The sequence below is a fragment of the Phytophthora sojae genome (assembly GCF_000149755.1).
Source record: "Phytophthora sojae unplaced genomic scaffold PHYSOscaffold_5, whole genome shotgun sequence".
NCBI lineage: Eukaryota > Oomycota > Peronosporomycetes > Peronosporales > Peronosporaceae > Phytophthora > Phytophthora sojae.
Genome location: NW_009258119.1, coordinates 1,353,994 through 1,379,609, shown reverse-complemented (window position 1 = coordinate 1,379,609; position 25,616 = coordinate 1,353,994). Strand labels below are relative to the sequence as shown.

Below are 25,616 nucleotides of genomic sequence, written 5' to 3'. Positions count from 1 at the left end.
CGGCAGCACCGAAGGGGGCAGCGCCAGCTCCACGGGCTCCAACACGAACGGAGGCCAAACATACGGCAGCACCGAAGGGGCCAGCGCCAGCACCACGGGCTCCAGCAAGAGCGGAAGCCAGACCTACGGCAGCACCGAAGGGGCCAGCGCCAGCACCACGGGCTCCAACACGAACGGAAGCCAAACATACGGCAGCACCGAAGGGGGCAGCGCCAGCTCCACGGGCTCCAGCAAGAGTGGAAGCCAAACTTACGGCAGCACCGAAGGGGCCAGCGCCAGCACCACGGGCTCCAGCATGAGCGGAAGCCAAACTTACGGCAGCACCGAAGGGGGCAGCGCCAGCACCAGCAAGAGCGGAAGCCAAACCTACGGCAGCACCGAAGGTGCCAGCGCCAGCACCACGGGCTCCAGCAAGAGCGGAAGCCAGACCTACGGCAGCACCAAGGGTTCGGAAGAGGGTACTCCGGCGACCATCAGGCCTGGAGGCTGCCGCGTGAGGCGCGTCTAAGCAGGCTCACCACCTTGTCGTCCGAATACTAGTCTTCACTGCATCCTTGCACATCCAATACATGTAAGCTCCACACGTGAAACTTGACCACCTTGTCATCCACCGAACAGCAAAAAAGTGTCCTCAATCACCGTGACTAATGGATGGACCGTGACAGAAGGGTTGGACTAGAGGGTTGGCTGCTCGGTGGAGACGAGCGATGCGGCGAGAAGTTGAAATGCTCGGCTTGGGGAGAGGGCTGGTAGAGAGGAGTCGAGTCGCTTGCTGGGTCGAGAGTTAGATCCGAAATGACAAGCTGAGAGCTGGGTGAGTGCAGGGAACGCTGACAGGCAGACCGACAACGGCCAGCTCGATCGCAATCGTCGGTGACAGCGGAATAAAACTCGGGTTGATCATGGTCTTGTGAGTTTACATGTAACCGGTGTCGGCTCCTGATCCCGACATCTGCGCCTCGGTAATTACAGTGTCCATTGGACAAGGTGTTGAGGAAGATTCTGTGCTGCGTTTGGGGTCGTATCGTAATGCTGTGATTTGTCAGTACATGTATTATACCTTTTGGAGTTTCCTGTGGAGCATGGATAAGTCAAGTCGTACACTGCCAGAAGCGTCTCCGTCCAGCCCGCAGCGACCTTGTTAAGGCTACCTGGTTTTGGAGCTACGCCCACCCTCTTTTGGAGAAAAAAATATTTTTCGCTTCCATTGCTTTTTTTTAAATGATTCACTTTCATTGGCCAAAACTTCGTTGAAGTTGCGGGGCTCACCACGCTAAGCCAAGCAAACCCGATCACTTGCGCGGCTCGAGGTCACACCAGCGTTCCACCCCTCCGGGACTTCGCCGCTGTCGTCCGAGAACTCGACCCGTAGACTGGTATGAAGCTCATGGCTCATTTGTGTGTTGTATTGATGGGCTGACTCACTTTTCGTTTGTCTACATGCAGACTCGATGGTCGATCGACGACCCACGCGCTCTCAGTTGCTACAGAATCAGTCAGCTTTTACATGGCGCAGTCCTTGCGCGACGACGGCGTGGTGGCAGTCGAGGTCTGCGTGGTCGAGTCGTCCTCGCCGTTGCCGGAGGCGGTCTCCTCGTCCGAGGAAGCGTCCACGGCCGAGGTGGTCTCGCCGTCCTGGGTCGCGTCGCCCTGCGTGGTCGAGTCATCCTCCGAGGAAGCGGCAACGTCGGCCGACGTGGGAGACGCAGCGTTGACCGTGGTCACCGCGCCAGCAGCAGCAGAAGCAGAGGCAGAGCTGTCAGCGCCGACCGCAGTGATGGTGGCCGAGTCGCTGCCGTCGAAGGAGGCGGTGGCGTTGGCGAACTCAGCCGAGATGAGGTCCTTGAGGGCGCCCTCCTGCGTGAACAGGCCGAAGTACGCCTCCACGGTCTCGTTGGCCTCGAGCGTGGCCAGCTTGCAGGGCTCGTCGAAGGCCGAGAAGTAGAAGTACATGAGGTCCTTCTCCGCGGCCAGCGTGTAGAAGTCGTGAAAGTACTTGGCGGCGTTCTCGGCCGTGGCGGGGCTGGCGTCGGCGTCGACACCGTCCGAGGCCCAGCCCGTCTCGCCCACGATCACCTGCTTGCCGCTGGCGATCTCCACGAGCGCCGAGAAGCGCTCGTAGAAGTGCTCGGCGGCGCCGTCGATGGCCACCTTCTCCCAAAAGGAAAAGTAATTCGCGGAGACGTAGTCGACGGCCTCGATCATCTCCGGGTGCGCAGAGTACGTGTCTCCGATGTCGGCGATGGTCAGGGGGATGGCGGCGGCTCCGGAGTTCGCCTGGCACAGCGTGCGGATCTCGTTCAGGTTCGAGATGGCCTCGGCAGCCGTCACGTCCCCGCGGTACACGGCCTCGCTGCCGACGTGGATGCCCACGGTGTTGTCGGCCGTCACGACGCCGGTCTCCAGCAGCGTCTGGAACGCCGCCTTCTCCGCCTCGAAGCTGGACGCGGCCGAGTCCACCCACATGCCCAGCTCGATCTTGAGCCCGGCCTCGATGGCGGCGGGCACCACGGCGGTGGCCTGGTCGCAGTCCGTCAGCGAGTACAGGCGGATGGTGTCGGTCACGCCCTTGAGCGTGGCCAGCTCGGTGGCGATCTGCGAGGCGGGCTTGCACTTGACGTCGGCGGTGGCCCAGTCCGGGCCGGCGCGGATGTTGTAGTTGATGCCCGTGCACTTGAAGCAAGCTGCCGGCGTTGGCCAGGCCGAAGGTGGCGGCGGCCATGGACAGAGCGGAGGTCATACGGAGCACGTTCACCATGGTGGAGAGTGGGGTCTTGGTCGTCGCTGTGTGGAGCTTCGGAGCGGAGGGGGGAATACTCGTATCGAGGGGATAGGAGTTTTGGAAATGACCGGGAGCTCGGGCCGCATTAGCGGCCTCAAGCGAGGCAGGGGTGCCTGTTGGCAGGGCCAGCATCTCTGCTAGGCAACGCAAGTGCCATCTGGATCGCGTGTCAAAGTTGCAACCTGACGCTCCGCTTGGATATTTCGGCAGCTGAAGCACCGAACGAGTAGCGAAACCTGTGTCAGCTGGCGAGCGACGTCAGAGCCCGCGCGAGCAGGATTTGCGCGCGCATATTCGGTGAGTGGAATGGGTGCCGACGGCGTACTAAGTACATGTATGCCTTCACGCGGCGGAAAGCGCTGGAACCATGCGTCAGTGTTCGCTCTCATCGATAGTATCGACGATACGGGCAGATTCGGTGCGTGATCGACCTCGACCGATGCAGCCATTGGTGGCGAGCTGTCTTTCGTCGTCGCCCCGGGGTTATATGCTTGCACGAGCTTGATTTTCCCGATCGATCGCTCGGTCGAGGACACTATAGAGCTTTCGGTGCCGCTGTCGTGGCGCCGGCACGCTCAACAGGCACCGAGTGTCACTGTTCGAGCCGACGATCAGCGCGTGCTGGAAATGGCCACATGCCGTCGACTTCAAAGTGGGCACGGCATTACGCTACTTAAGTATGAGGCAAGCTCTGTTATGAGAGGGTTGCCCCCTTGCGCTGCAGAGGGAAGATAGCTGTGGAAGTCATCGTTCATTTGCAACGCACATGGATTGTCAGGGACGCCGGCAAACATAAAGACAGTGCAACACGCGGGCTCGGCGATGAAGCAACTGGCGGCGGCTTACACTAACTTAACCTAGATCATAGCGCAGTCGGTGGCTGGCGCTGTGGTGGTGGTGGTGGGGATCAAGCTGCTGCTGCTGCTGCCGTCGTTAGACGCGACCTGGCTCGCTCCAACTGCGACCGTCGTCGTGTCAGCTCCCTCGGATGAAGTCCCCGCATCGCTGGACGAAGTCTCCGCGACGCCACTTGCGGAATCGAACGTCACGGGCGCCACGGTAGACACGGGAGCTACGGTGGACTCGGGCGCCACGGTGGACTCGGGTTCGTCAGTCTTGCTCTCGCAAACGGTACCTCCTCGGCTGCCGATCCGGACGCGCCCGTCGCGTTGCTGCTGGCAGTGCTGCTACTGCTGCTAGCGACGGCTCCGCTTCGGTCGAGCCTGCTTCAGACGTCTCGGCGGTCTCGTTGTCCAGCTCCAGCCCCTCGATGGACGACTTCAGTTTGCCATCCTCGTGGAACAAGCCGAAGTAGGCCTCCACGGTGTCGGTCCCCTTCCAGGGCTCGTCGAAGGCCGAGAAGTAGTAGTACGGGATGCCCTTCTCCTGGGCCTGCAGATAGAAGTCGTGGAAGTACCTGGCCGCGTTCTCCGCGGTGGCCACGCTGGCCCTAGCGTCCATGCCGTTGGTGGCCCACCCGGTCTCCGATCACCACGCGCTTCTTGCTGGCGCGTCGACCTTGTCGATGAGGCTCGGGTACGCCAAGTACGTGTTGCCGACGTCGGTGATCGTGAGAGGGACCTCGGCTGCACCCCCATTGTCGATGCACATCTGGCGGATCTCGCTGAGGTGGCCCACGGCGGTGCGATAGTCCACATCCCCACGATAGAGCGCCTCGCTGCCGACGTGGATCCCCACGATGTTGCCCGGCGTGACGACTCCAGTGTCCAGCAGCGTGGCAAAGGCCTCCTTTTCGGCCGAGTAGCTCGAGGCGTACGAGTCCACCCACAGACCCAGCTCAAGCTGAAAGCCCGCTGCAATCGCGGCTGGCACGAGCGCAGTGGCCTGGTCGCAGTCGGTCAGCGAGTACAGCCGCAGCACGTTCGTGTGGCTCTTGAGGATCTCAAGCTCGCTGGCAATCTGCGAGGCCGACTTGCACTTGACCTCGGGGGCCGCAGTCCGCGCCGGCGCGGATGTTGTAGTTGATGCCGGGGCAGTTGAAGGCCACGCCTTCCACGGGGCTGGTGGCGACGGCGACTAGCGCAGCGATGGTGAGGAGTGAGGACGTCGCGGAGACGTAAACCATTGCGAGCTTCTGTACGGGGAATGAGACGAAGGGAGCAAGTTGGCGAATGAGCTCGAGTTTGCAGGCAGCGCTACAATGGTCGCAGCCTCGACTGTGCGCGCCGCGGTGGTCGCGTCGCCGGAACAGCCGGAGCAGGAGCTGAGCCCGCAGTTCGTGGACAACTTCGCCAAAGGAATTGTCATTCACGACAACAAGTCCCAGGAGGAGGAAGAGCAGCCGAAGCTCGAGATGTCTGAGTACAAACGCAAGGAGGTTAACGGCGAGCTGCAGCCGGAGCCGTACTTGGTGTCGAACCCGAACCGGTTCGTGCTGTTCCCGATCCAGGAGCACGACGTGTGGCAGATGTACAAGAAGGCCGAGGCCTCGTTCTGGACGGCCGAGGAGTTGGACCTGGTGCACGACCTGAACGACTGGCAGAAGCTGACGGACAACGAGCGGTTCTTCATCAAGCACGTGCTGGCCTTCTTCGCGGCGAGCGACGGCATCGTGAACGAGAACCTGGCCATGAACTTCAGCAACGAAGTGCAGGTGCCCAAGGCGCGCTGCTTCTACGGCTTCCAGATCGCCATCGAGAACATCCACGCCGAGGTCTACTCGCTGCTCATCGACACGTACATCAAGGATACGATGGAGAAGAACCACCTGTTGCGCGCTATTGAGACGATCCCGTGCGTCAAGAAGAAGGCGCACTGGGCGCTCAAGTGGTGCGACCCGCGGGTGTCGTCGTACCCGGAGCGTCTGCTGGCGTTCGCTGCGGTTGAAGGCATCTTCTTCTCGGGCTCCTTCTGCTCCATCTTCTGGCTCAAGAAGCGCGGCCTCATGCCCGGCCTGAGCTTCTCCAACGAGCTCATCAGCCGCAACGAGGGCATGCACACGGACTTCGCGTGCCTCATGTACTCCAAGCTGGTCAACAAACTGCCCGAGAGCCGCGTGCACGAAATCGTTCGTGAGGCCGTCACCATCGAGCACGAGTTCGTGTGCGACTCGCTGCCCGTGGAGCTCATCGGCATGAACTCGACGCTCATGTGCCAGTACATCGAGTTCGTGGCCGACCGCCTGCTGTACTCGCTGGGCGTGCCCAAGCTCTACAACGTCAAGAACCCCTTCGACTGGATGGACATGATCTCGCTGCAGGGCAAGACCAACTTCTTCGAGAAGCGTGTGGGCGAGTACTCGAAGGCCGGCGTCGGCGTCGCGGCCGAGGAGCAGGTCTTCACGCTCGACGCAGACTTCTAAGTGCGGCGTCGATGGGGTGTCCATGGTGTGATTGGGTGGGCTCTGCGTTGGCCATGTCTAAGTATCTGTAAGTTTGAAGAAGCAACGGCAGTTGTAAGCCAGCTTCGTCGCGTAATTAAAAAGTAAATGTTACGAATGTTATCCTAGCGTTCACAGAAATGATACATTGCTTTACCATCAAGTCCAACAGCGATTGATAGAGCGTAGATCGGTAATGCTGTGGGTTCACCGCCTATGAGTTTGAATCTTTCAATCGTAGCGACTGGCGAGAATTTTCATTTCATCATTTGAGAATTCGCGCAGAAGGCGACAAGTCTCGATGCCGGTGGGTTACCTTGGGTCGCCTAATGGTACTTCGGATACTGAAGATTTCTGCAACAAATTACGGCATGTACGCAACGAACCTGTTCTGCCTGGCCTTGTTGCCGACGACCGGAAAGTATCTCCGAGTAAGATAAGCGAACGTCTACAGTTGGGGGCACCACTGGGGCGCTATGGAGAGAGCGTGGGCAAGGTCTGTTCCAGTTGGTGGATGCTGTCACGCACGCTGCATTCATGGGCACCACTGCGCAGTCGGCCCCTCTCACCGAAGAAAACATCGTAGAAAGTCTACGAGACACCGTTTCCATCAAATTCTCCATCGCTCTCCCAAAAGAGATGATCGCCGCCAAACTTCGCGTCTTCGAGGATTTCAGCGCGTACGAAGCGAAGCAGCCTCTGGAGGTGTTCGCTACATTGGATAATCGTGGTAAGGACCCCAGTAACCCGCTGTGTGTTGTGGTACCGCCGCCAATGCAGCCCGACCCGTATACGCAACTTCGTGTCGGTGATATAATGATTTTTGTTACTAGATCAATGCAGGTGAATCCTCCGGATATGGTCTCGTTTTGGCAGGCAATGGCGAGAAACTCCACTGCGATCGGCTATGGCAACGTGGTTGCGCTATCAGATGGAGCTTACCTCCTTGGGGATCCGACTCTAGGCTCCCAGGTATTCATTCGTGACTGCTACCCAGAACTATTGGACGCTTGCATGAAGCTAACTCGCGATGAGGCCGAGTGTCCACGCCTCGTGATCTTCGGTAACTCAGGGATTGGCAAAACCTTTTTTGGCTTGGTGTTGCTCCTTCATCTGACCCGAGCTCACGCGACTGTTGTTTACGGTTGTGGAGAATCTGGGCAGCGGTTTCTGTTCTCTCCTGGCCTGGTTGTTCAGGGGTCAGATCAAGACTTTCTTGGCGTTTTGGATGAGTCTACAACGTACTATATTGTGGATGGTGCAGCTCCAAATTGCTACCCATGCAAGATGGTTTTATTGTCTCCGCCAAGGCGCTCACTTTGGTACGATTTCACAAAGTTTGGCTGTGAGTTTCTGTAGATGCCAATGTGGTCGAAAGATGAGACCATGAAGTGCCATGCATTAATGTATTCTGGCAAAGTGTCGGCCGAGAAGGAGGAAGACTGCTATCGTCGGTGGGGCGGCAACGCACGCTATGTGCTACACAATGCTACGTCAACTTCGCATCAGGTGCAGCTCCAGATTGCACTGGTGAGTGTCAACCTGAACTCATTAGTTACTGCCTGTCGAAGGCTGAACGCGGATGACTACCACGCCTTACACAACCTGCTTCATTATCGCGTAACGAAGTGCTTCCAGAAGGAATGCTTGGGTTTTGCTTCTCGGTACGTTCAGGAGGAGGTCTACAAGCGCCTTTACAAGCAGAACAAGGATAAACTGCTCGAGTTTCTTGCTGTAGTGGATGATTTTGGGCCTGATGATGTGCTGCGCGGTCTGTTGCGCGGGACTGCTGTGCCGTCATGAAGCAAACAAATTATCGTCTACTGCAGTTCGGGGAAAAAATGCTGGTGTCAAAGAAATCTAACTACGCCTCTGCCAAAAAATAAACAAAAACTTAATCATGATGTACTGCTGCGGGTACACCCACTCGTCAAAAGGTAAGCTAGATAGTTCAGGGACACATTCTTATCAATAACATTTCTGCCGGGCGGCATGCAGAAAAAAACACACCAGGATCACGACAAAACTATCGGATTTGGAGCTACAAATATGTGGTAAAGTTGTTCGTAGACTCGAAGATTGGATGCGACAGTGTGGATGGGTTAGGCCAGACTTCTCATCTCAATCTTTCAATTGTTTGGGCACAGGCTTTTTCCTCTCATTTGAGAATTCGACAAGTCGACAATGCCGATTAAAACCTTTTATCAGTTAGGGAGCGGAACCAGCACTGGGTCGGTAAATTTCCTAGTGTTACCTGAGGATGCTTTGGATATTGAAGATTTCTGCATAGAATTACTTGCTGAACGCAAGGGATCGCTTCCGTCAGGCCTCGCTCTCGACGACCTGAGAGTATTTACGAGCAAAACGCATGAGCACCTGAAGTTTGGGGAACTGTTGTCTCCCTATGGAGAGAGCGAGCATGACCCGCTGGTTGTAGAGGTGCCCAAGGTCTGGTTCCAGTTGGTGGATGCTGTCACGCACGCTGCATTCATGGGCACTACCGTCCAGTCAATTCCCCTCGTCGAAGAGAGAAGCATTGAGAACGTTCAGGACGCAATTTTCCAGAAGGTTGGAGCTGCTCTTCCCAAACATATTAATGCCGCTAAGCTTCGAGTCTACGAGGATTTCAACGCGTACGGAGAGAACCGGCCTCTTAATGCGTTCGCTACGTTAAAGAATCGTGGGAAGGGCCCCATAAATCCGCTGTGTGTTGTGGTATCGCCGCCGTCGTGGTCTAACCAACAGTCCCAAGTTGTCGTTGGAGGTGTGGTTTGTTTTGTTACACACTCCATGCACGTGAATCTCCCGAATCTCGTCTCGTTTTGGAGAGCGTTTGGTAGGGATTCCACCCCCATGGAGGGTGGGAACATTGTCACACTACCCGAAGGAACTTATCTCCTTGGGGATCGTTCACTTGGCTCAAAACTCTTCATTCGTGACTGCTACCCGAAGCTGTTGGACACTTGTATGAAGGCAATCCATGACGAGGAGAAATGTACGCCACACCTTGTGATTCTCGGCAATTCGGGGGTCGGGAAAACGTTTTTCGGTTTCGTTGTGCTGCTGCACCTTGCTCGGATTCGGGCGACAGTCGTCTTCGAGTGTGCAGGGCCTGGGGGGAGGCGGTTTCTGTTCTCTCCTGACTTGGTCGCTAAGGGATCGGACCAAGACTTTATCGCCATTTTACGAAGGCCAACGACGTACTGCATAGTGAACCGTGGCCGTTCGCACTATTATCCATGCAAGACGATACTTTTGACGCCACCAAGGCGCTCAGTCTGGTTCGAATTCAGCAAATTGAATTGCGGATTTTTCTACATGCCTGTGTGGCCGAATGTCACGATATTATCGACTACAAACACATAGAGCGCGAAAATGGGTAACGATCTGCCAACTTTGTGGAGATCAAGCTGCAGTAAGCTGTGTGACCCGCGTGCAACGCAGTCATCTGGATGAAGTTAAAGATGTAGGAAGCGATGTGCTTGAAGTTAGATGTTGAAGTTACAGGCACCAAGGACTAGAATTGCTTAGGAGGAATAGGACGAAGGTACTAACCTCAATCACAGTTTCGATTTTCCAGCGTACTCAACACAGCATCTCGGCTCCCGATGCCGCCGTACTTCCTCTCTAAGTGCTACCATATCACTTATCACTCGTTTTAAAAATTGTGACACCGAAAGAACTTCTCAGGTGCCATGAAGCAATATATGTTGACAAAATTCCTGTCGACAAGGTGGAGGACTCTTACCGTCGGTGGGGTGGTATCGCAAGAAAAGTGCTGCAACCTGATCGGTCGGGCGAGTGTCAACCTCGAATCGACCGTGCGATTCGTTGTGTCACCTTAGAATCTTTGGTGGATGCGTGTGCAATGCTTAACGCTGATGACTACCACGACTTGCGTGATCTGCTGCATTATTGTGTTGATGAACACTTCCAGAAGGAGTCCATAGTTTTTGCGTCACAGTACGTTCAGGAATCGGTCTACAACAATCTTCGCGTACAAAATGAGGATAAGCTTTACAAGTTTATTGCTGTATCGGATGGGGTTGCTGCTGTCGATTTGCTGCGTGGCTTACTGAGCGACGAATATGCGCACTCAATGGTGGGGACTCGAATTCATCGTCTAGTTAATGACCAGAACGACGCCAAAGATGGCGGTCCTGTGGTGGAGGGGAGCAATTAAACGGTTGAGGTGGAACTGCCATGGCGGTAAAGTGTATTTCTCGGTCACCGCGATGATACATCGCGCGTCTACTACACACTGACTTTCAGGGTCTCTCCATGCAATCAATGGTTTCTGTGAGTCTTAGGTTGCAGCGGCATATTCAAAGCCAGTTTCGACGCGTTTAAAAAAATAAAAAAAATCAATTAAGTACGTATGAATACGAAGTATATAGTGGGCTGCCACCATCTCGGCGAATGATTGCGTATTAGTTTAGCTGAGTTTTGTTTAGTTTGCTTAGTTTTCAATATTTTTAACACATACACCGTGATCGTCTTTTCGTAGGGCGTGCACGCAAAGCACTTGTTGGTCGGTTCCATTGCCTTTTAACGAAAGTCAAAATTCGGTCCACATTTACGCGAACCATTACGCGAACCTGTACATGAACTTAAAACATTTTCATAGATCACGCTACACCTGTGGGGGAATACGAAATTGGGGATAGCGGTCGAGAATCCAGGCATAACCCCCCGTATCCTTGTTGCGAGCTGCCAATTCCATAGTTTCCGTCGTGCAAGGTTGCTTGCATTGCGAGTGCAAAAACAGCAGGAGCTCGAAATTCCCGCGATTGGCAGCACTGTTGATGGCAGAACTTGTGCAACCTTCCGAGCGATGAGTGTGGAGCCATTGAACAACACTGAAATGCCCCTGTAGCGCCGCCTGGTCCATCGCCGCTGTGGTGCATCCTTCCGCTCGGTTTCGGTGCAGCCATTTCACAACCGCCAAATGACCATTCGCTGCTGCTTCGTCCATTGCTGCGACGGTGCATCCTTCACGGCGATATTTATGCAGCCACTTCACAACGTGAAGATGCCCATTTGTTGCCGCTCCATTCAGTGCTTGTGTCGTGCAGCCAGCGTTCATATTGGCGTGCAGCCATTTCACAACCTCAAGATGTCCGTTGGTAGCAGCGCCGTCCATTGCAGCTTTTGTACTCCATATCGATAACTCTCCATGCAGCCATTGCACCACGCGCAAAAAGCCTCCTGAAGCAGCTCCATCCATCGCGCGACTTGTGCAGCCCTCCAGCCTGTTCCGAAAGAGCCACTTGGCGACATCCAAATGCCCATTTGCCGCCGCACAGTCTATCGCCTTATTGGTGCACTTGCGACCGGGCCTGCTCGATCCATTTCTGTTGCGTTTCCGACTATCCGCGTTAAATTCCATCGCCTGCACCAGAACTAACACGTTCAGATGCCCTCGCGCAGCGATACCATCCATCAGAGCTCCATCGGTCGGTGTCTGCTGATATCCGTCGGCGATAACAGAACAATACTCCGTTGATAGCCATTTCACGACACCAGCATGGCCATTCTTCCCGGCTTTGATCAACGTATCGATCGAGACCTTGGCAGCCGTGCACGATTCACCACGCTGCGTAGTCAAAGTTCGAATCAGAGCATCCTGCTCCTCACTTTCCACCGCACACTGGCAAGCATTTCGAGGTGTTTCCGCGCGCGCTCGAAGGTACTTGGCGAGGTCAAGAAGCCCGTTCACCGCCGCGGTGTGAATTGCCAGACTGGCCTCTCCCCCCAGTTTGTCACTTCTTCCGGCATTCAGATCCAGCAGCCAGCGCACCACATCCAAGTGTCCATTCTCCGCTGCCACCATTACCACTCCGCAACTAATCGAAACCAGTTCCTCCTTCTCCAGCCACCTGAGCACATCAAGGCGGCCTTGAGCTGCAACCTCGTGCACTAAACGGCGCCCTTGGATCTGCAGCCGCAAGGCGGCACCATGAGACAGTAGCCACTCTGCCAGGGCGATGTCCCCGTTCTTCACAGCGTACTCAAAAGCCTTGCTCTTATCGTATCTCACGCTTGGGGTGTGTTGCAATAGCCACCACATGACGTTGTTATGGCCGTGTAGCACCGCCACCTCTAGGGCGTCCTTGCTCCATTGAACTCGATGCCCCACGACAATTTGTTTGGTGGGGTTTGTCGATTGTAGCTGCCTCCTATGCGAAGAATTGTCGTTATCAAGGAAAAACTGCAAGATTTCCATGGCCCCGACACTGGCGGCTGTGGTCGCCACTTGGGGCACGATGGCAACGCCCTGGAAATGGGCGGACAGCCACTTGACCAAGTTGAAGTCTTTACGCTTCACTACCTCCTGCAGCGACTGGTTGAACTGGTAGTGGCGGTAGAAGCGGTCGGATAGGAGGAGTTTGCGAAGAGACCAGTCGTTGCCGCCGCGTTTTTGCTTGCGATAGGCTTGAGTGGAGACCCGGATGCGCTCCAGCAGTCGCAGAGACTCGAAGGCGCAGGCCTTGTGCAGCGGCAACTCGACCGACGAGTCCAGGAACTGCGAGACGGAGGTGATGACGTGTGACAGGTCGACGAAGGCGCTCTTGGCACGGAAAAGCAGCTCCACGACGAGCAAGCGGGACACTTCCTGGGGCATGGGTGCTCGTTCCGACTTCAATTGCTCGAAGATTGTTTTATGCCTCACAAACTTTACAAACTTCAAGTAAATTTGGAACGTGTCTACCGCACAAACAAGCTGTCAGCTTTTTCTAGAAAAGTACAACATTTTTACTAAAGTTCCATAAATCTCAAATATATTGGGCCAATACACAAGTATGCATGTCTTTCAGCTCGACCTTCTAGAGTGCTCCCCGCACGAGATTCGGACGGCTGAGTGGGCTTGACATTGTCGTGTAATGTTACGCTAGAGAATCCACAGCCAAAGCGAACTGAAAGTCATACTAACGTACGGCGGCAGCATTGCGTGCGTCATCTTCGAGGTCATTCTGTGTGGTAGTAGAACAAATCTAATGGTTAGTTTACCTCGGCTACCCATTACGTACCCTACCATTACCAGTACATACATTAGATTCCGTGCACTTGTAATTTAGATGATAGTATTACAAAGGTTGGATAAAGCAAGACACGTTCCGTTTCAATTGAGCCCGATTTCAGTCAGATATTCATAGTGAAAGTCACCGGTTTTTTGTCAGTCCCTGCTCCTGATTCCTCGGTTAGATCAAGCACCAACTTCGTGCAATACGAATTGGAAGTCTGACGCAAAAATATATACAACTTACGACGGGTATCAGTAGTTATTTCCGTAAGTCACTGCAAATTCATTTTTTTACGGATATTGGGTTTTTCCGATTCCGGTTGATACTTTCGGCTGCAAGAACTCGACGTTCAGTCAGACCTAAGGTTACGTCTCGGACAAGTTCAACGACTACAATTTGGCGTACGCACATTTCATTAAGAGCCGCAGGATGCACGCACCCTACGTCCAGGTGCCCGAAGTCGTCATTTCGGTGACGCCTACAAGGTCGTGCTGGTCACGGCTGCGGCTACAAGTTGTAGCCTACAACTGTGAGAGTGTCATCAAGACGGTCGGGGAGGTGCGGCCGACCTTGACGCCTGCTGACGCGACTTAGCATCTACGGGTCGGCGAGGAGCTCAACGCGCAGAACTTGGAAACCTGCTACCCTCAACCAGACGTGCCTCTAAATAACGGAAATACAGACTGCCCGTTCCTTATTGCAGAAGGAGTGTATCACTGTAAGTAAACAAGACCGAAAATATATGTACGTGAGACCGCGTCAAACGTTCGTAATCATCATTTAGTGAAGCTTACGAACCATTTGGAGTTTCGAAATACATATTACAGATACTAGTAAACCGGTGAGATATGTCACAAGCGTCCGACTCCGATTCCACTTCGCTTACGGAATCAAAAAAATGATCATCTCTGGAAATCAGACAGGGATTCCAGACGCAGACGCCCGAATTTGTAGCATCGATTCTGTGACCTACATGAACGAGACTAGCTGATGGTTACTTATCTTCGGTCCCACTGGCACCGTCACACTTGAGAGGAAGTGCGAATCCGTTGGTCAAAGTAAAACAACATACTACTGAAATCCAGCCTTAACGAGTACTACACTACAAAACAAAAGATTCCCAGCTAATCCCAGCTATTTTAAAGTAGAGGACCGGCTATAACGTGAGTGTCACGCAGTGTTATCCGCTGGTGGTAGCAACGAATATAGCGCGAATGTTGTTCGATGGCAAGGGCTGTGATTCCAGCACTAACGCCGCTTCTTATCCCAATAAGTCCTTACCACTATTTTAATAATGTTTTCAATAACCGTAAAACTCCCGCTTAGAGTTGCCCCAACCTGCCCCCGAATGCATGAACCATAGGGGTTGTTAAGCCCCAGGGCTCATGTTTGCCTTTGATATCTAATTGGTTCGTAAGCATGTTTGACGCGGTCGCACATGGCCCGCGTATCTACTTTCATTTAAGTATCTGCTTGGTCTCTCATCAGGAGCTCGACCTCGTTCACTCATCATTTACCAAGTCTCCGCTTCAAGCACAAGTCAACCGTTAAGATGAGTGTGCTGCTACAGTTGCTGTTGCTCCCTCTATTGGCGACGGCGTCGCCAGCCATCGACCTCTCTCCGCCTGGGAACGATGTCTGTCTCGACGAGTCCTCCATCCGGTCTGTGGCGGCGAACCTCAACGCTAATGCACCTGCCACCGGCTCCGACGTCTCCGAGAAGAAGGATCTCCCGGTCTTCTTCTTCCACGGGCTCACGGGCAACAGCGGGGAAGGTTCCAACTTGCAAGCGAACTTGACGGCTGAAGGGCGCGTGTTCCCTTGGCTTTCTGTGAGAGGGAGTGCTCTCTGACGGCGTTGAACACCCAAGTGCCGATGGTTATCGCTGCGGTGCACGAGGTGGTGGCAAGCGATCAACGCTTCGCCGATATCTACATCTTCATCGGGCGTTCCCAAGGAGCGATGATAGCTCGCGCGGTGATCGAGCAGATGGACGACCACAAGGTGCACACGTACGTGAGCCTGGCAGGAGGAGTGAACGGCATTTTCTACGGCCCTCAAGAGGCCGACCGCAACTCGATCCACGACTTAGGAGCGGGCTTTGGCGCAGCCGTCCTGCCGCAAAATCTGTTTGACTTTACGGGGTACACACCCGAGGGCTACAGAGGGAAGATGCAAGCCGACTTTGCACGTCGATGTATGGACCCCAAGCTCCAGGCCACCTACTCCTACACGAACTTAGGACGAATTCCAGTGCGTGACGTCTGGCTGGCGACTAACGAGTTCCTACCCATGATCAACAACGTGAATATTTGCGCGTGGTTTGATTTCCACTGCCACTTGGAGAAGATTCGCCGCAAAAACAACTTTCTGAGACTGAAGGAGGCGCATTTCTTCGCTTCTCCGGACGATGGCGCGGCGTCACCATGGCAAATGGGTCTGCTTGAACACTACAGCGAGGTTGAGACACTGGAAGAACTTGAGACTAGGTTCGAGAGCCTCACGATCGTAGAGATGCGTGATACAGTCGAGTACAAGGACGACACGTACGGCTTGCGCACGCTGGATGAAAGGGGAGCGTTGTTCCGCTACCCGGTCCCCGGGGTTCCGCACTGCTGTTGGTTGTATGACACCCCCAAGTTTCACGAGGAGGGCTTGTGTAAGTTCCATCCTGTTTTTGACGAGTACGTGTACAAGGTGCTTCGGTAGGGCGGCACTTTTCATTGGCAGCGTCGCGGGGTTGCTGGTAGCACAGCTACCGAGTATTTCTGCTCACTCTATGGGGATAGCCATTGTATCACTTGCGACGACCTAACAATATACGATTTTTCCGTACGAATGTTACTTTGCTACGGCTTGAAAAATGTTAGTATCGACAAAGACGAAAAGGTTAGTTCGTGAAGATCTTGGTCACGGTCGCGAAATGGCTTTCACGGCATGATTCGACATGTACGGTGCGGCCTCGCCTAGCCTGAACAATCACTAGTAGACACTGCGTGTCTAAGACACGGTGTCTTCAGCGTTGGGGTCGTACTCGTGGTTGACGGCGGTAGGTTTTCCGTTGCTGCCTAGATGTGGAGGAGGAGGACGGAACCCATCCGGGCTGGGCGGCAGTCGTCCGAAAAATGGCTGTCCCCACCAGACATGACACCCTTGGCAGGAAATGGAGGCTGCTTTCCTTTAGGAATTTGGAGCTTTGAAGCCTCGCCGTTACCTTGCTTAGGAGGCGCCGGAAGTTGATGGGAGCACAATCCTGCCAGGGGAACGGAGGGGCGAAGACGTCGCCTACGTCTGACGGTGGTGGAACGCCTCCGGCATCACTTGCACTACCAGGCCATGAACCAAACCCACTGCTGAGATGGCACTCCACCTTTTCCCTTGTCCGTAGCAAATTGGTGGCATGATCACGAAACCTTTTGCCGTCAGCAGAAGGTGGAGGAGGAAGAGGATTGCGATTGCTGGGTTTCTTGTCGTCAAAGTGCTTCGGGTGGTAGGTTTTCCGTTGCTGCCTAGATGTGGAGGAGGAGGACGGAACCCATCCGGGCTGGGCGGCAGTCGTCCGAAAAATGGCTGTCCCCACCAGACATGACACCCTTGGCAGGAAATGGAGGCTGCTTTCCTTTAGGAATTTGGAGCTTTGAAGCCTCGCCGTTACCTTGCTTAGGAGGCGCCGGAAGTTGATGGGAGCACAATCCTGCCAGGGGAACGGAGGGGCGAAGACGTCGCCTACGTCTGACGGTGGTGGAACGCCTCCGGCATCACTTGCACTACCAGGCCATGAACCAAACCCACTGCTGAGATGGCACTCCACCTTTTCCCTTGTCCGTAGCAAATTGGTGGCATGATCACGAAACCTTTTGCCGTCAGCAGAAGGTGGAGGAGGAAGAGGATTGCGATTGCTGGGTTTCTTGTCGTCAAAGTGCTTCGGGTGGTCCTTACGAAATGGCCCATGGTTCGAAAAGGGTGGCATTTCACCGTCCCCGGCATGCGGTGGAGGATTGTCGAAACGACCATCAAAACTTCCGCTACCGTGCCATGGTCTACCTCCTTCGTCGCTCGCATTGAGAGAAAAGTCGGCACGTCCTGCAACCGGGGGCAAGCGATGGTGCTGCCCACCGCGAAACATGCCGCCACGCTCGGGTTGCTCCAAGTCGCGGCTAAAATCGTTCGGGGGAGGTTCGTCGGCGTCGCTGTCTGAAGGACCAAGTCCCGTGCCACTACTGGTCGATCTCCCGTCGCGCAAAAATTGCGAGTGAGGGCTGAGCGGAGATCACGGGTCGGAGGACCCTTCGACGATAACTGCAGCCGCAGCCACCGCCGCGGCGATAGTGACCGTGAGCTTGACCATGGACGCTGGACGGGCGAGTTACTGTAGTGTGATGAGCTGGTTATGGGAGAACGGACGCCAACATCTTGGGCATACCCTCGCTACATGACACCTTTGCTCGTGTGGGGCGTTGATGGGATCGGGATTCGGATAGCGAAGATTTCAACCGCCATGCATCGGTTTCACTCTTGCCGTTGACACACGTTCAACGGAGAGCAAGGACCGTCGCCGGCGAGCAAGGGTGTGCCTGTGTAACATGGGAAGGCGAGAGGTTGTCCACCGAGCAGCTCAGCGGTGTCCTACAGCGCTTCGCTTCTAATCGCGGAGCTCTGTAGTCCCTGCACCGCTAAGAAAACGAAGGTAAGGTGTCACGAATTACACCACTACGTATCGCGAAAACTCGACACTCGGCCGATTTACACCACTAAGTTTCCACCGAAAACTATCCACCCTTAGTTAGATATCCCTATCCCTGTGAGTCGCACAACGGTTGGCCACCACATCACTCAACCAGCACTTCGACCTGCAGGGCCCATTGCTAGTAGTGTCTGTGCGTCTCTGCATCTCCTCCTCCCACCATGGCGTTCAAGAAGAAGGGCGGCGGCAAGAAGGCGGCCGCGGGCGGTGGTGCCAAGAAGCAGAAGCACGGCTTCGTGCGCGCCAGCAGCTCGCGCGGCGCCAACCCGTTCGACGTGCGCGGCAACGCCAGCAAGCAGAAGCACGAGGTGCTGGGCCGGCGCGTCAAGGGCGCGGGCCGCAACGTGGCGGCCGCGCGCGCCGAGGCCGAGCGCAAGCGCCGCAAGACGCTGGGCGCCGAGTTCAAGGCGCGCAACAAGAGCAACGTGTTCAAGGACCGGCGGCTCGGCGAGCAGGACCCGACGCTGTCCATGGAGGACAAGATGATGGCGCGCTTCCAAACGGAGCGCAAGCGCAAGCTGCGCAACGCCGCGGCCTTCGCGCTGCACGACTCGGACTCGGAGCAGGAGGGCGACGACGACGCGCTGTTCCTGACGCACAAAGGCGCCAAGATCACGGACGACGACTACGACCGCCTGAACGCGGACGGACCGCTGGACGAGGAGGACGACTCGGAGGAGAGCAGGAAGATGGACAGGGACATCGTCAACAAGCTGCACTTCGGCGGCGGCAAGGGCGACGCCGACGCCTCCGCGCCGGAGGCAGAGGACGGCAAGAGGAAGACCCACAAGGAGGTCATGCAGGAGGTCATGATGAAGGCCAAGATGTTCAAGGCCGAGCGCCAGAAGAACAAGACGGCGCAGGAGGACGAGACGGACAAGCTCGACGAGGGCTTCGCCGACCTGCGCGGACTGCTCGAGTTCCGGCCCACGCGCGCCAACGGCAAGGAGCTGCTGCCGAAGGAGCCGATGGACGACTTCGACAAGCTGACGAGGGAGTTCGCCTTCGAAGCCAAGGCCAAGGCCACGGAGCGCAGGATGTCGCCCGAGGAGGCTGCGGCCAAGGAGCGCGACCGTCTTGCGGCCCTGGAGAAGAAGCGTGTGGCGCGTATGCACGGCGCTGACGACGATGACAGCGACAGTGAGGACGAGGGCAAGCGCAAGGGCAAGAAGGGCAAGAAGGGGAAGAAGGACAAGGGACCCAAGCTTATCATCATGCCGCCAACGGATGACGACCTGACGGACGGCTATGCTGTGGACTCGCGCTTCAATGCTGACGCGGAGGAGGAAGAGGCCGACGTGGATGCTGAGGAGGGTGACGAGGATGAGGAGGAACAGGAGGAGAGCGAGGAGGAGGACTCGGAGGCCGACTCGGAAGCGGATTCGGACGACGAAGACGAGGTTGAGGAGAAGAAGGACAAGGAAGAGAAGGAAGACGAAGAGGAGGAGGACGAAGAAGAGAGCGACGAGGAGACTGAGAAGCAGAAGCGGAAGCAGGATGCTGAGGATGCTGCCGCCGAGCTGCCCTTCGTGTTCGAGTGCCCGGAGTCCCCTGAGGAGCTCGCGGCGCTCTTCAAGGAGCACGCGCGCAACTCGCCCGAGAAGCGCGGACTCATCTTGGACCGCATTGTCACGTACTACAACCCGCGCCTGAGCGTTGAGAACAAGAACAAGATGAAGCGCTTCTTCGCGGTGATGGTGCGCCAGTTCCTTATCTTCGCGGCGCGCTACGCAGCACACAAGGAAGACGTACGTTGTTTTACTCTTGCCAGCAGCTTTATGCATGTCTTGATGCTAACTTTTTACACTGCTTGTTACAGCTCGACTCGCTGGCGAGGAACATGTACACGCTGGCGCAGCAGATGGGTGACACTGCCGGTGTCGTGGTGCGTGAGCTGCTTGCTCAGCTCTTCAAGCGGTTGCGCAAGCGCGCTTCGACCTCGGCGTGGCCGTCGCTACCGGAGCTGCTTCTTTTTAAGGTGCTTACGTCCATCTTCCCGACCTCCGACTTGCGGCACAACGTGGTGTCTCCCATGGAGACGCTTCTGGGCGAGAGTCTGGCTCGCGGTGCTGTGAGCTCCCCGCAGGAGGCCACTCAGGCGCTGTTCGCTGCCTCGCTGTCACTGGACATGACGCGGTCGAAGGAGCGCTTTATGCCGGAGGTCGTGACCTTCCTCACTCGCATCCTCCGCGCGTTCGTGACGTCGGGTGCTAGTGAGACGAAGGAAGCCGACGACGAAGACGACAGCGAGTCCTCGGTCCACTGGCTGCGTCGTGATTTGCTCGAATGGGTGGCTGCACACTCTGAGGAGAAGAAGATGCCCGCTCTGCCGCGTCTGTCGCTGGCTGGCAGCTCGTCTTGCAGCGGCGCTCAAGTGTTGAGCTCGCTGCTGGCTCTGCTGGACGCCACGTCGGCGCAGTACGCGTCGCTGCCGTCGTTCGATGAGCTGTTCTACCCTCAGTACCTGCTGCTGCACGCGCTGGTGACTCAGCTGGAGGACATCAAGATCTCGGAGGTGAACGCCGTCATCTCCAAGCTGCACAAGCGTCTCGACTCGTGCTGGAACGCGCGTCGTCCGCTACGTCTGCAGAGCTTCGCGCCGACGACGCTGCCAACGTTCGCGCCGCTCTTCGACGAGAACTACACGGTCCGCAAGGACAAGACGGCGCCCAAGGACACTGCGCAGCTCAAGCAGCTGCAGCGCCAAGTCAAGCGCGCGCGCAAGGGCGCGGCCCGCGAGCTGCGTCGCGACGCCGAGTTCATCCACCGCGAGAAGCAGAAGGAGGAGGAGGCGCGCCTCGCGGCCAAGGAGGAGAAGCAGAAGGAGATCCGCCGCTGGCTCGAGGAGCAGAACGCCACGTTCAACCAGCAAGTGCGCAAGGGCGGCAACATGCTCAAGGGCGGAGGCTCCGCGCGCGGGCCGGCGCCGCGGGCGCGCACGCCCCGGAAGTAGGCTCGCTTTACCACGCTCTACCAGCTATTGCATTAGTTTTCCGCTACTACCCCACTCCAATAGAAGTTGCCTTTTGTCATTAACTTGTCACTTCAACTTCAACATTAGGTGTATCCATTCTGTAGCTGCTTGACGACGCTACTCGCGGCGGCACTCATGCCTCACTATCGAATTTGCCGTGGAGGGCGCAGACGCCATGGCCAAGGGACAGCAGGCTACGCCGCAGAAGATGGAGCAAGCGGAGGCAGTGCCGGTCTCTCCGCAGCAGCCCATGGCTGCTCCAGGTCCGACTCAGCCTCCCCAGCAACCGAGGCTCAAGCCTACCGCCGACCAATGCTTCGCGATCGTCCAGGCCCGACTCCTGCACCTCTACTCGAGGGGAAATCTCAACAGCCCGCTCGAGAAGGAGGAGCTCGCGATCCTGTTCAACTTGTGGCTGAGCCTCAAGGAGAACCGAGCCCAGAGAGACCTCGCGCTCAGGATGCACGTGGAGCTGCATAACGTCCAGGCGTGAGCTTCTTACCTTTCGCTGCTGCAGCTGGCTTCGTCTGCGTAAGATAACTTGAAAACAAATACCGTTTGACTCGGGTTATCCTCGTTCATTACGTGAATATCGGACGAACTTGAGCCGTGAATGAGCCCGTTGCGCGCGGGCGCTGAAAGCGTATTGGACTCGAGCCATATTATAATACCGGCGGGGGTGCACGCTACTGCTCGAAGAGCACCATGATCTCCTTGAGAGCCTCAACTTGATCGTTGTGCCATTTCTTCCGATTGAAATGTCCAAGGCTCGACCAAACGATTCTAGAGCGCGAAGAGTAGTGAGTGCCACGAGCTTCATTTGTACGATCGACCCATGGCAAGTGCACACCGGGTATCAATCCCGCCAAGGCTTGCAGGTGGGCGAGCCACAACAATTGCTCCACTACCCTCAGATGGAGAAAGTGGATTGCCTTCAACTGCTGCATGAGAACTGCCCCTCAACTTCTCGTATTGCTGCGACCACGACAAGATCTCCTGTCACCAACACCATAACACTGAGAAGCTGCAAATGCAAATACAAGGTTAGACACAAAGAGACTTTATGTGAAAATACATGTATCTCTCCGTGTAGCCATCTACTGCTGCCCATCTCCCTCTCTGCCATTTGCTCCTCGGCGTTCTGTCTACTCGCGGTCCTTCTTGGGCACGCTCTTCTTGATGTACTGGCGGGTGGGCGGCATGGGCAGCACGTTGGCCAGGCCCAGGAGGTGCGCCACGCGGTCCGAGGGCTGCGCGCCCACCGACATCCAGTAGCGCACGCGCTGGCTGTTCACACGCAGCTCCTTGACGCCGTCGCTGGCGGCGATGGGGTTGAACGTGCCGAGCTGCAACAAATGGCAAAAAGTTGCAAGAGGTTAGAGGCGTTTAGGCTAGTGCTAACCAGCGGTTACGGGAAATTGGCTACGGCAACACACGTACGATCTCGAGGTGCTTGCCGTCGCGCGGGGCGCGCGCGTCCGCGGCCACGATGCGGTAGAAGGGCAGGTCCTTGCGGCCCCAGCGGGCCAGGCGCAGTCTCACCACCATGATCGTCCGAGCTCTGCTCTGCGAAGTGAGTGGCTTCGGGCCGCACGATGCCGTTTCGGATTAGTGACATCCGTCACTACTAAAGCAAATAATTAAATTGTAACCGCAAATATTCAATTTGGATTTTGTAACTTTCGGGATTAGACGTCCACGTGAGCGCGAAAGAAAGCGTCCACAGCGGCGGCAAGCAGACAGCAATCCCATGTGGTACGCTAGTTGTCAATGGGTCTCCGCTGGATTTTCCTGCCTGCTGTATCGCGCGCCGCCTTGGCAGCCATCCGCAGCGCGCGTGAGTGCCGGCGGCTGCGAATTTAGTTCGTGTCTGCTCTATGGCTTCAAACTGCTTGGCATCCGCTTCGCTTCACGTGCTGGCGTCCAACTTGACGTCGCCCGCCTCCTTCTCGATGAACGCCTTGATCTTCTCCAGCAGGTCGTTCTTTACGTCCTCAGGCACCGACGCTAGCAATGCAATGCAACGCAACCAACACCACGGCCATTAAGCCACGCCGTCCTATCCTCCGCTCAACACCAGAGTACACAGCCTCCATTTCACCTCTTCCTTTCGGAGTAATCTCCTCGATCAGATCCTCCACGGTCACTTGGTCGATGCCCTTATTCCGGATCACCTCTACGGGTTGGCAATCAGTCAATCGCCACGGTCTCAGCTCACTCACAGTCCACCCCACCCCAACAAGGTAGCAATCCAATTACTACAGTACACTCCAAGCAGCACCTTTGCAGTGCAGCTTCATCTCATCGCGCCAGCCGCACTCGACCAGCTTGAGGCGCAGCAGCTGCTTGAGCCGCTCCTTCTCGCCGCTCTGCACCAGCCACTCGCTGATACGCGCCTTCACCTGCTCGTCCTGCCGCTGGCGCGCGGCGTGCGTCCTACAAGACACGCAGCGAAACGATCAGACCCTTCCACTCATCCGCGACCGCGCGACGGCGGCGGCAACAACCGCGCAACGACGACAGCAACGTACTCCTCCATGGGGCGGGCGACTCGTAGACGCACACGTACACGTACACTTCCGTTGCGGAGCTCCTCGTGATCCGCAGCTTCAGCCTTCCGACGACGATTGGCGGGAAAAGGCGCGTCTGCTATTGGCCGAAACGTTCAACCTCTCTTCCGGCATGGCTGTCTCCTGGCGCTGAAAATAGCAGCTCCATCGCGGGAAGACCTCCTGAACCGCATAGAGTTCAGGGGGGGACGTTGGTCTGACTCGATGCGTTTGGACCAATTACGTCACGTCGTTGCCCCCTCTGCCCGGCGCAGAGCCGGGCCACCGCAGTGTCCGGTCGTGGTGCCAGCCTGCACTGAGGGACTCACAACAGCAGCAACTCCAGACTCCCAAGCTAGACGCTCGTCCGCTTGTTGCGCGCGACTCGCACGAGAGAGAGAGAAGGCAGGCAGGCAACGAACGAACGTCGCGTCGTCGTGGAGAGACCGCTCGCTCTCGGTTTCCGTTTCCCCCCGCCCGCTCCAGCCACTGGGCGATTCTCCTAGCGACGCAAGACACGCTTCGATCGAGGACGGACGGACTTTCGTTCGCTCCAGCTTCCAGGCAACAGGCAGCAGACTCAGAGACAATGGAGCAGGCGCTGCAGCTGCCGAGACTCCACCTGCCCACGTTCGCGGTGCAGCCCAAGTTCCTGGACCCCATCGACCCGCCCACGGTGCCGTTCCCGCCGCCGACATGGTACGGCTGCGCAATTCCCCCCCCCCCTGTTATCCCCTTGTGGCTGCTGAACGGAAAAGTTAATTTCTCACCTTAACTTGTCGCAATGTGCTGCTAAATTTTAGGTGCATGCATAAGCCCCCGAGGTCGATTTCACTCCTGGACGTGTACAAGGAGCACGTGCTCATTGCCACGGTGCGTGAAGTTGGGGGATAATTGCAAGTGTTGCATGGGATATCAGACCTAATGTTATTATTTATTGTTTTTTTGCAGCACACTGTGGACCAGAAGGCGTTTTACCTCATTGGCCGCAACGCTGCGGTTTGTGATATTGTATTGAGCCATTGCTCCATCTCAAGGCTGCATGCTACGATCGTGCATCATGAAAAGGGAGCCACGTACCTGGTGGACCTTGGATCGGCTCACGGAACGTTCGTGGATGGTTTGAGGCTCACCGCGCTGCAGCCGACCCTGGTGGTGCACGGATCAGTGCTCAAGTTTGGGGGCTCCTCACGCACATACACGTTCAAGGTGAGTTGACAGGATTGTGTCGGTGCTAAAGTGGTCGGGTGAGTTTAATAACGTTGCTGTTGCATTTGCCATTGGTACAGTCATTCGACTCGCGCGAGCAGATTGCGGAGATTATCAGCAACCGCGTGGGGCTGCCGGCGGATGAATTGCGTCTACAGCAGAACACGATGCTCAACTCGCAGATCACGCACAGATTGGAGCTTTCACCTTCCCGGAGGAGCCTGCCCCCGATGTTCCCGATGGCTCCCGTGGGGAACGTTCCGGAGCTTCACCTTCAGCCGCAGGCTCCGGACCAGGACGCGCTCATGCTGCCTCCCGAGTGCGACCGAAGAGGCAGTGCCGATGGCGTTCAGCTCATTGGACTCGTGGGCATCGGCCCCGTCAGGAAGCGCTCGCGTGGACAGTCAGGGAACTCACAGGCTTCTGGTTCGTCGGACCAGAGCGGCAGCACAGCAGACCTCAGCGTGTACCTGGACGACCCGGCAGACGAACAGCAGGGAGAGCCCAAGCGCGTTCACTTCTGTGGCCAGCCGCCAGAAATCATCCCGGACCCGCTGAACGACGCCGCAGGAATGGAGGAGCCGACCGACATTGAGACGGACGCCGTGCGTGTGCGCGAGGAGCTGCGAAGGACAGAGCTGGCCAACAGCGATTGAATCCTATGCTGTGCCTCTGAGGGAGGCTTACAGGACCCCACAAACAGACCGAGTACGTGCAAACGCAAACGCTCGGATACCTGTGACTTACCGAGGAAGGTGCAGCGTGTGAACAAGGGCGCACACAGGACGTCGACAGGTGGGCGAGAGACCTCAATGCGCTCAAGTGTGTCAGTGGTGGGCGCAGATTCGTGACCCACCGCCACGAACGCCGTAGCTGCATGAAGGCTACGAGTGCAAGCAAGACACACGTCGAGGTGTAGACGGACGGAACGTCGAGAGCCCAAGACCACCGGTTGGAAGTGGGAGGACTCCCAGAGATGACTGACTGTACAGG

General features: G+C 56.4%; 11 protein-coding genes across 11 annotated transcripts; 6 read left to right on the top strand and 5 right to left on the bottom strand.

Annotated features, from left to right (window-relative positions):
- Positions 1-1,503: 1,503 nt before the first annotated feature.
- On the bottom strand, positions 1,504-2,758 carry PHYSODRAFT_315540 (hypothetical protein; the record flags this gene model as incomplete). Its single annotated transcript, XM_009530284.1, has 3 exons — positions 1,504-1,650; positions 1,717-2,684; positions 2,743-2,758. 3 exons carry the CDS (start codon positions 2,756-2,758, stop codon positions 1,504-1,506), a joined length of 1,131 nt encoding a protein of 376 aa, XP_009528579.1.
- Positions 2,759-3,639: 881 nt separating this feature from the next.
- PHYSODRAFT_301637 (hypothetical protein) lies at positions 3,640-4,868 on the bottom strand (the record flags this gene model as incomplete). The annotated part of the gene is given in 4 exon segments (XM_009530283.1): positions 3,640-3,954; positions 3,974-4,232; positions 4,275-4,702; positions 4,722-4,868. The coding sequence occupies 4 exon segments, from the start codon at positions 4,866-4,868 to the stop codon at positions 3,640-3,642; spliced, it is 1,149 nt and encodes a 382-aa protein (XP_009528578.1).
- A 68-nt stretch (positions 4,869-4,936) lies between these two features.
- On the top strand, positions 4,937-6,104 carry PHYSODRAFT_560974 (hypothetical protein; the record flags this gene model as incomplete). Its single annotated transcript, XM_009530282.1, has 1 exon — positions 4,937-6,104. The coding sequence occupies exon 1, from the start codon at positions 4,944-4,946 to the stop codon at positions 6,102-6,104; it is 1,161 nt and encodes a 386-aa protein (XP_009528577.1). The 5' UTR covers positions 4,937-4,943.
- Positions 6,105-6,896: 792 nt separating this feature from the next.
- PHYSODRAFT_301636 (hypothetical protein) lies at positions 6,897-7,925 on the top strand (the record flags this gene model as incomplete). Its single annotated transcript, XM_009530281.1, has 3 exons — positions 6,897-7,363; positions 7,387-7,444; positions 7,482-7,925. The coding sequence occupies 3 exons, from the start codon at positions 6,897-6,899 to the stop codon at positions 7,923-7,925; spliced, it is 969 nt and encodes a 322-aa protein (XP_009528576.1).
- A 2,065-nt stretch (positions 7,926-9,990) lies between these two features.
- Positions 9,991-10,305, top strand: PHYSODRAFT_301635 (hypothetical protein; the record flags this gene model as incomplete). Its single annotated transcript, XM_009530280.1, has 1 exon — positions 9,991-10,305. One exon carries the CDS (start codon positions 9,991-9,993, stop codon positions 10,303-10,305), a length of 315 nt encoding a protein of 104 aa, XP_009528575.1.
- A 1,405-nt stretch (positions 10,306-11,710) lies between these two features.
- PHYSODRAFT_254363 (hypothetical protein) lies at positions 11,711-12,747 on the bottom strand (the record flags this gene model as incomplete). Its single annotated transcript, XM_009530279.1, has 2 exons — positions 11,711-11,718; positions 11,760-12,747. The coding sequence occupies 2 exons, from the start codon at positions 12,745-12,747 to the stop codon at positions 11,711-11,713; spliced, it is 996 nt and encodes a 331-aa protein (XP_009528574.1).
- A 1,952-nt stretch (positions 12,748-14,699) lies between these two features.
- Positions 14,700-15,856, top strand: PHYSODRAFT_254379 (hypothetical protein; the record flags this gene model as incomplete). The annotated part of the gene is made up of 2 exons (XM_009530278.1): positions 14,700-14,978; positions 15,047-15,856. The coding sequence occupies 2 exons, from the start codon at positions 14,700-14,702 to the stop codon at positions 15,854-15,856; spliced, it is 1,089 nt and encodes a 362-aa protein (XP_009528573.1).
- Positions 15,857-18,052: 2,196 nt separating this feature from the next.
- PHYSODRAFT_351449 (hypothetical protein) lies at positions 18,053-20,925 on the top strand (the record flags this gene model as incomplete). The annotated part of the gene is made up of 2 exons (XM_009530277.1): positions 18,053-19,639; positions 19,711-20,925. The coding sequence occupies 2 exons, from the start codon at positions 18,053-18,055 to the stop codon at positions 20,842-20,844; spliced, it is 2,721 nt and encodes a 906-aa protein (XP_009528572.1). The 3' UTR covers positions 20,845-20,925.
- Positions 20,926-21,910: 985 nt separating this feature from the next.
- PHYSODRAFT_286194 (hypothetical protein) lies at positions 21,911-22,426 on the bottom strand. The gene is made up of 2 exons (XM_009530276.1): positions 22,306-22,426; positions 21,911-22,211 (listed from the first exon to the last, which is right to left on the bottom strand). The coding sequence occupies exons 1-2, from the start codon at positions 22,411-22,413 to the stop codon at positions 22,011-22,013; spliced, it is 309 nt and encodes a 102-aa protein (XP_009528571.1). The 5' UTR covers positions 22,414-22,426; the 3' UTR covers positions 21,911-22,010.
- Positions 22,427-22,507: 81 nt separating this feature from the next.
- On the bottom strand, positions 22,508-23,415 carry PHYSODRAFT_354729 (hypothetical protein). Its single transcript, XM_009530275.1, has 4 exons — positions 23,397-23,415; positions 23,147-23,301; positions 22,967-23,041; positions 22,508-22,872 (listed from the first exon to the last, which is right to left on the bottom strand). The coding sequence occupies exons 1-4, from the start codon at positions 23,402-23,404 to the stop codon at positions 22,775-22,777; spliced, it is 336 nt and encodes a 111-aa protein (XP_009528570.1). The 5' UTR covers positions 23,405-23,415; the 3' UTR covers positions 22,508-22,774.
- A 588-nt stretch (positions 23,416-24,003) lies between these two features.
- Positions 24,004-25,477, top strand: PHYSODRAFT_560962 (hypothetical protein; the record flags this gene model as incomplete). The annotated part of the gene is made up of 4 exons (XM_009530274.1): positions 24,004-24,113; positions 24,218-24,287; positions 24,366-24,623; positions 24,704-25,477. 4 exons carry the CDS (start codon positions 24,004-24,006, stop codon positions 25,277-25,279), a joined length of 1,014 nt encoding a protein of 337 aa, XP_009528569.1. The 3' UTR covers positions 25,280-25,477.
- Positions 25,478-25,616: the final 139 nt, after the last annotated feature.